This window comes from Galeopterus variegatus, unplaced genomic scaffold (assembly GCF_000696425.1).
Source record: "Galeopterus variegatus unplaced genomic scaffold, G_variegatus-3.0.2 Scaffold5276, whole genome shotgun sequence".
NCBI lineage: Eukaryota > Metazoa > Chordata > Mammalia > Dermoptera > Cynocephalidae > Galeopterus > Galeopterus variegatus.
In genome coordinates, this window is record NW_007731387.1 from 205,065 (window position 1) to 213,813 (window position 8,749).

The following is an 8,749-nucleotide window of genomic DNA, read 5'->3' on the forward strand; positions in this document are numbered from 1 at the left end:
AATACTTGCTAAAAACAGATTTGCCAAAAGGCTACCTCTAAAATTAGTCGTATTTCCTGCTCTGCAAAACATAGTAAATTGTATTTTTAGTAACTCCTTCACTCCAGGTATCTGGCATTGTTGTGCTCTAAGCGTGATTACTGGCAACTCACTAAGCAGGCAACCCTTGTTTTTAGCCTAAAAATAGCTCCAATGAAAGTGATAAACAGGCTTACTTTTTTAACCAAGGGTTAGAACAAGATATTTAAACATGTTAACGAATCATTTTATGTACCCAACTTTGTCTCTTACAAAGACTTAATTACAAAAGAAGGTCATAGTGGTATTGACTGTCCTTGTTTTGCAGCTTTGCCTACCAAACCAGCTATATCTGAGCTATACCTACACTTTTCTTGATTGATCGAGCTTTTCCAACTATATTTTATCTATTTTTTTTAAATGTAATAATAACCTATTATGTGCCATAGACTGTGCATTTCATAGGTATCAGGAACCAGCATCAGTGGCAACCAGCACAACCTCTCTGGGTCTTTCAAAGTCACTACTTGATACTCTTGCTTAGCAACTTTGCTCTTTGTCTCAAAGCCACAGAGAATGATGTTTCAGAGTCTGATTTTGTGGTCATTTTTCCTGGTCCAATCAACAACTCACATTTAGACAAAGGCACTTGGCCCTGACTGAGAACATACCAATTAAGAGTTTCACATGACCAAGTGAACTACTTATTTTTAAAGCCAGCTTAACAGCGACTGCACTAACTCAAAGCTAAAGGAGGACAAAATTAGGTCTCAGCCCAATGCCATCCTTTCTTTTCAAGCAATAAAAGGGCCATCTAAATTCAAATGACTTCCAAACAAACAACTTCAGAGGAAAGATGGGCAAAACCCTGTCCTGAAGGCAGTGGTGACAAAGGGAGCCTCTTGATAAAATAAGATTGAAGCCTGAAAAAAAAGCCAGGAAAAAGTGGTTCCTTTTGGATGGCCATCTAAATTCAAATGACTTCCAAACAAACAACTTCAGAGGAAAGATGGGCAAAACCCTGTCCTGAAGGCAGTGGTGACAAAGGAAGCCTCTTGATAAAATAAGATTGAAGCCTGAAAAAAAAGCCAGGAAAAAGTGGTTCCTTTTGTCATATGGAGAAATGTGTACCAAGTCAAACACAACACACACAGACACACACACACACAGAGACACACACACACAGACACACACATACACAGACACACACACACACAGACACACACACACACACACACACACACCCTGCACCAAATGCTCTCAACCAGCAGTACTCTGGAAAAATGTGTATCAAGTCAAACACAACACACACAGACACACACACACACACACACACACACACCCTGCACCAAATGCTCTCAACCAGCAGTACTCTGGATTTTGTCGTAAATCACCCAAAACAAAGTGCATAGTTTGAGAAAGCAGCTATAAAACAGGCCAAACTTGTGGTGTCCCTCATCTTCCCTTTGTCTGTCCCCTCTTTCAGCTTTTTCATGAACTGATTCCCCAAGACAAACTGCCTGGTATTCTTCCCCTTGGGGGGTGGGTTGGGGACGATACACCTGTTTCTCACTACAGTATTCATGACTTCATTCCCCTCCCAATGTGGTCTGTGTCCTTTAAACAAGAAAGAAAAGGAGAAAAGTGAAGTGCTTTATCCGAAAAGTATGTGCCCCAAGAAAGGAGGAAGTAAGGGGGGGAAGAGACCTTCTTGGGTTTGATGACTCCCTTCCTCTGGGTCCTTTCTGCATCGAGGTCTCTCACTTGAGAGACCGTAAGTAACCCTTCCCCAAACCAAAACCTTTTAAATAGCTCACCTTTTAAAAAGAACTTCAGGTTGCAAACAGCCTGAGGTTGACTTCACCTTTGTTTTGCCCTTATCCAATACCCAAAACAATACCCAAAGCAAGAGCGGGGATCAGGTCTCAACTCCAATACTTCCCAAGCAAAGCCATGCACAAAAACAACAAAAATCATTTTAACTTCTACCATCTGCTAAAGCCCAAATCCATTACTTTAGCATTTAAAGTGTTGGATTTGGAAGATAAATGCAGTGAATGACACCACTGTTTCTTTAAAGCCAGCAACCGAGTGAACTCAAATCCAGGTTTCTCCTAGTGCCTGCAGTCCCTGGAGCACCGATTCTCAGGGCTGGAAAACGGCACGTCAGGAACACCAAGTTGTTCAACGTGAACGTTCCTCCCCCACCACCTCCTCCACCCTAAGAACGATCTTCCTGAACTAGATCAAATCAGTTGGTCCAGGGAAATAATTTTACATCCAATAATTCCTCCGCTCATTGCAAAGATGAAGTGAAACTCATCACTGAAGAAAAATGAGATGGGAGGAAGAGGGGCGGGAGCACCCGGGGGTACAGCGAGGCTCCTCCTTTGGATCCCATTTGGGCAGGAATTCCTGCATTCAGGGGTGCCCAGTGGGCCCAGCACAGAGCTCCCGAACCCAAACACTGGGGGTAGCGCCTGAGACCTGAATACATCTCCAGACAGTTCAGCCAAGGCCAAGAGCTTATAAGGAGCAAAAACGCACTGGTGAGGCGCCAAGGCACAGCAGGACAAGGGAAAGTGGAGAGGAGCCAGAGCAGCCGGCGCGCAGGGCAGGAAAGAAGGATGTACTCGTAATGTTTGCCACGATGTTGTCAGCTTAAAGACTCGTCTCTTTCTGCTGCATTTAGAGAGGAAATATTGCACGACCAGACTGAATCCTACACGTTTCAAATGAAAATAAACTTCCACCACCCGTGCCAACAGGAATTTACACGCAAAGGGAGCTCTCTAACTAGCGAACCGTGGCCTCGCAGCATCCGCGCGCCCTGAACAAACTCGTGCTGTGCAAATCAGACGGGCACGCTAGGAGTGTCCCTCGCTGCCTTTGGACTAGAATGAGGTTTGGAAGTTTTTTCTTCCTTGAAGAGTTACTCAATTCAGTGAATTCACAGCGAACACTCCCTTTTTGCACAGAAATTCAGGCAAGAGACACTTTTAAAAACTACTCACTCTAACCCTTACCCAAAATAAAGGGGTGCTCCACTGGGAATAACTATATATAGACGACAAATTACAAAGGAGATGGAGACCTGCACTTATAAACAAGGGGCTCCAGGACCAAGTGGGGAAAGGTGGAGGACTAAGGTAAGGGGAGGCTAGGAACAGGCCGGCAAGGCAGCCTGGCCCCTGTAACCAGAGGTCTCGTAGGCAGCCCCAGGCTGGGCAGAGGGTCCCAGGACAGAGGGCGGAAGGGTTTGGTTCTCTGACTACTTGCTCAGTGAGGAAGCCCTGAGCTCAGTACTGACGATTCCCTGATCAACGGGCTACAAAAAGAGGCTACTCTCTCTCCAGCGCTGAGCAACCCTCAGCCTGGGAGGGGCCCTGAGTCTGAGATGACATGAGCTTGGAGCAGCCCCAGCCTGGAGTAGCTTCAAGCGCGGGCAACTCCCAGCCTGGGGCAGCTTCACAGCCTGGGATGAACCAGCCTCAAAAGTAAGTCACCACCTCCTGGGTTTCTTTTCACAGATCTAAGGTGTAACCTGCCCCTCGCCTGGCAAGGGTTCACAACCACCTAACTTCTACCAGGGCTGGAAAGGTGCCCCTCCGAGATTTTAGGGGGGTCCTCCTTTCCTTTCCCCTCTTGTAGAAAGATAAGAAGGCATCTCCCAATCTCTAAAGCTTGGAAGAATCTGTGCAGTTCTGTACCTGCTAGAAACAGGGTCTTTACTGTAGCTCCCACCCTGGGGCTGGAGAGATTGGAGGGGTTGGGGAGATGGATAGAGAGCTGTAGGGGTATGCGGGAGAGTAAAGTTTGAGAGATGGGCAGGCGGGGGTGGGTGAAAGCCCTCCCCTGAGCACGAAAAATTCCCTAGCAGCCAGAGCCCACAGGCGGAGAGGAATGTTCCTAGGGTCTCAGCCTTCCCCCACCTCCTCCCAGAACCCAGGAGGGGAGTCAGACTCTAAGCTCCCCCAAAGGCTGGCTAATCAGCTCTCCCGCCCCGAACTTATGGGCCCACGTCCTCTAGCCCTGGCCCCTGCCTCTCCACTGATCTGCCGCCCCTGCCGGCGGGGGGAACAGAGCGCCCCGACCCCCCGCGCTGATGTCCGCCAGGCGGCACCCTTCTACGAGCAGAAAGGCTACGCGGGACGGCTGCGCGGGTAAATCAGCCCCCTCCCCCTCCCGGGGAAAAGGACCCCAGACCGCCCGTCGGGAAAGGCCGAGTGACCCGGCTGCTAGGGCCTGAGCGCGCGATTGGTTCGACCCCTCTTTTAACTCGAGAGGAAAGCCAGGCGGAGGGGAAGGCGACCGGCCCGGGACGACGCAGCGGGCTTCCCAGGGCCGTGCCCCCCCGCAGGGTCCCGGCCGCGCCCTCCCACCCCCGATGCCCCCACCCGAGGGCGCCCGGGGGCTCACCTTCTCTCCGGTCAGCACGTGCAGCCCCTCGCGCACCTTGGCGAAGGAGCCCTCGCCCAGCTTCCTGCTGCCGATGAGGTAGTTGCCCACGCGCTTGTGGTGCTGGAAGTCGCGGAGCCGCTCGCGGGGCACGCCGCTCACCCACGCGGGCAGGAAACTTCCCTCGCAGGCCGCCGCCGGCCTGGCCGCGTCCTCCGCGCCTCCACCGCCCCCGGGCGCCGTTGGCCAAGAAGTTCTTTTGCAGAAGGTCGCCCGGGCCTCTTTCAGGACACCGGGACCCGCCCCGGGTCCTCTCCAAGAGGCTAATGACAGTCGCCCTGTTCGGGTGCGCGGGAGCCGCGCTGGCGGGGGAGGGGCGCGGTACGGTGCCTGGGTCTCGGAGCCCGGGCGCCTTCGCAGCCTCCGCCTCGCCGCCACCGTCTGGCCCACACAGGCTCGGGTCCGGCTAGCTCGCTCCTAACCGTGCGCCGGGCGGCCGCTCCCGCCGGAGAGAAGCGCGCGGCGGGCTGCAGGCGCCCTCTGGAAGGCAGCAGAAGAAAGCCCCATTCAGTTTGAATTTGCAGAAATTTAATCCGATCGCGGGCGGCGGGAACAGATGCGAGCTCCACTCCGCAGCCTGTGCACTTTCAAATCCCTCGTAGCCCCTCCTTCCCCGCGCGCAACAGCCCAACTCGACCCTCGCTGGAGAGGGGAGGGCCCCGGGAGGGGAGCGGCGGATGGGCGGTGGAGCCACCTGAGCGCCAGACAGGGGGACCCTGCGCGGCCTCGGAGACGCGCGCTCCCGGGCACCCCAAGTCGGACAGCCTTGGGCTGTGCCTCTCACCCGGATTCTGGGCTTGGACTTTCTGGACCTTTCGGCGGTGAAATCCCCCACTAGCCGCACCCACCCGGGGCGGGGAGAAGGGAGGGACACTCTCGAACCTCGTGGACTCTGGGTTGGGTTGGGTGCCCAGCCCAGAACCTGGCTCACAGTAGGGCCCCCTGGACCCTGGATGGATGGGTGGAAGGAAGGATGGGGAAGGTGGCCGAGCGTCTGCCTGGGTTCGCACGCATACGGGATTGCTATGTCGGAGGAGGAGCAGCCCCAACAGTAATAGTAGCAGCAGCAACGTAGGAAGCAGGGCGTTTGCTGCCTCTGTCTGTACGCTTACACCTTCTTTGCCTTCCATTGAAATGATGCCCACGTTTGCAGGACGAGGGGGACCAGCGCTCGCTGCTCCGCGATGCTTTTGTTCTGTGAGCGCTGTGACCGTGCTCATCTCTCATAAACAATTGCCCCTGCCCTGACGACTCTCACCTTCTCCAGGATGCGCAACGTCTTCTCAAACAGAAAATGAAGAATCTTTTGAGGGAGAAGCTGGAGGATAGGTAGGGAGAGGCATTTACCAAATGCTACCTGTTGAGATGCCCGCGTTTAATGCAAACTAAACCCCTGATCACGCAACATCGAAGCTGAAAGGGAGGATTCGGTCCTAACAAACTTCCTTTCATTGTTTACTTCTCAGTAAACAAGCATGGCAGCGACCCGCCTCAGTGCTTTTCAGATGGGGATGGGGGACAGCAGTCATTAATCCAATGACTTGGGGGCTCCTTGATCCATCTGAATAGTGACCCAGAGAAACGCCTATTTTAAATAGGTCTAATTTAAAATATGCTACTGTATTCATCTACTTACATGTTACAAGTCACCAGCCTCAGTTATTGTGACTGAGCATATTATGTTTTCTGTTGGTCCTCTCATTGTTCCCATTTTCCTATATTAAAGATACACATTAAAATATTTTCCTTGCTGTGCTTAAGGGACTTCTTTGCACCCACCCCACCCCTACAGTTTCTTCAAAGTCCATGCAATCGCTTTAATGTCTATAATTCAGTAATCAGTTTTAAGAGGACAATTACATGGGAGGGGGCATGGTGACCGGCACAGTGCCAGCAGAGTAGATGTTCAACAAATGTTTCATGAATGACGAATATGGAGCTCACTTTGAGGTCAAAACCATTCTGAATCTTCTATTACAAAAGGTTTTGGGGTTTCCTCAGTGTTATATTAATAGAGTATGATTTTTTAAATTTTAGGACATTAACTCTTTACGAAAATTGAGAGATTTATTTATTATGGTTTAGGGCAAATGTCAGACTGTTCATCAAAGTGTTGTCATGGCCTAAAAAAGAAAGAAAAAAGTTTCACAAAAACGGTGGAAGACATTTACAACGAAATAGAGATTTTCTTTCCATTTAATTATCCTCTCAGGGTAGAGGTCAGGAAAGGGGTAAAGAAGAGAGAAAAATCCATGCCCGTTAAATCTTTTCCAAGCCTACTGCCTGGGTTTGATTCAAGTTCACTGCTAATTCCATCAGCTGGGATGGAGGCCAAAGAGAAGTCCAAATCCTATCCCTGCCTAGGCTTAGTAACTGGTTTTTGAACTACAGGTCCTATTCTCTGCAATGACCTTGTTCCACAGGGAATAGCTCCAGAAATTGCTTTATATAAGACAAATTAGTACACAGAACAATGTATTGCCCTAGTATTAAATATGCAAAAAAAATCTGATTGAATAGTAGTCCAGCATTGAAGATTCTCGACTAATTAGCCTAAACTAAATTTCTAGCCTTTTCCTTCTATGTAGTCCCCCTGGGCACTACAATTCAGCTGTCCTCATCCAGATTGGGCTTCCCTACCCCCATGCCTTTGCCTATGCCATACCCAGCCCCAATCTGCCATCTCTGACCTATTTCTACCTAGCACAGATGTTCCCTTTCCTATGAAGCCATCCTCAACCAATCAGTGCAAGAGGCTGGTCACCCCTCTGTTCTCTCTTACTAGGTATCTATCGCTCATTTCACATTCCTCTTATGTCCTGTATTATTTATTATGAATGTCTTCTCTTTTGACTCATTGAGGACAGGGGCTGTGTCTGACTTGATTGTTATTTACACTAATGCACAAGACATGGTCATTGCTCAATAAATATTTGTTGAATAAATGAATGAAAGTTACTATTCACTGATTCTCAAGTGGAGTTTTATTGCTCCTGACAGCAAGACCCCATCTGTCCTGGGGGAGACATTTCTACTGACTTTCTAAAAGCGTTTTTAGTTACATTGTTGACTGCCTTTGGGCATCAACAAATATAATCGTTTGCCTTATCAAAGATGGGCCGTTCTCCAACTTGGATGAGTTAACCCTTTAAAAACATTCCCAGTCAGGTGGGCTGGAAAGCCTCCTCAGTTGACTTGGACCGGCTGCTTCCTTCCTCCCCTTCTCCTTCCCTATCTCCTCCCTCCACATGGCTGGAAGACTGTGCTCCCACAGAACGCCAGCTAGAAACAGTCAAAGACAATTAGAAGTAATCAGGCTGGCACAGCCAGGAAATGAGAGTTGGCTGGAAGGGGTTAGGCTGGCAGAAGCTGGCTGGTAGTTGGAGAACAGATAGGAAAGCAAAGACAGCAGGCATGAACAATCTTTGCCTGGAAGACATCCTGTGAACTCTGTATGTTAATTCTCCCTAAACAAAGCATCCTGTAAATAATGGAGACTGGACTTGAACTGGTGTCCTCAAAGTTCATGTGCACCATTATTCTTTTTACAACATGCAGCTGTTGAATGTGCACCATGCAAAGGCTGAGGAGGAAAGGATTCCTCAGTCATAAAGAAGGTAACCCAGAGTGCTATGGAGAGCAGGCTGTTGCCAGCACCCCACAATGAAGTACTTCCCTACAAATAAATTGTGATGACTTGCTTCTCTGTGCCTCAGTTTCCATAACCTGTAAAACTGGGATAGTAAAGAATTGTGAGAATTAAATGAGATTATGCATATATAGCACCTAGCTCGGGCCTGATACATTGTAAGCACATGATGAATTTTAGCTCTCACTCCTTGTCCTTCAATGCTACTATCATCATCACAACCCTGAGAGAAGTCACTCAAGAATGCCCCAGAAGTCCACAAACATGCCCCTGTTACTGATGAGTCCCAAAGCATGATCTCCACATTGGATCTCTTTACTGAATCTACAGTCCTGTGGAGCAAAGACAGCAGGCATGAACAATCTTTGCCTGGAAGACATCCTGTGAACTCTGTATGTTAATTCTGCCTAAACAAAGCATCCTGTAAATAATGGAGACTGGACTTGAACTGGTGTCCTCAAAGTTCATGTGCACCATTATTCTTTTTACAACATGCAGCTGTTGAATGTGCACCATGCAAAGGCTGAGGAGGAAAGGATTCCTCAGTCATAAAGAAGGTAACCCAGCGTGCTATGGAGAGCAGGCTGTTGCCAGCACCCCACAATGAAGTACTTCCCTACAAAT

At 49.5% G+C, this 8,749-nt stretch overlaps 1 protein-coding gene across 1 annotated transcript in view; it reads right to left on the reverse strand.

Moving 5' to 3' along the window:
- The window catches only part of HUNK (hormonally up-regulated Neu-associated kinase), a 97,724-nt gene extending 91,440 nt beyond the window's left edge, over positions 1-6,284 (reverse strand). Inside the window, exons 1-3 of the mRNA XM_008589172.1 lie at positions 6,267-6,284; positions 5,735-5,794; positions 4,438-4,857 (exon numbers count right to left, since the gene is read on the reverse strand). Of these exons, the coding sequence (XP_008587394.1) occupies positions 4,438-4,857; positions 5,735-5,794; positions 6,267-6,284 (498 nt within the window). The remainder of the gene's footprint in view (positions 1-4,437; positions 4,858-5,734; positions 5,795-6,266) is intronic.
- Positions 6,285-8,749: the final 2,465 nt, after the last annotated feature.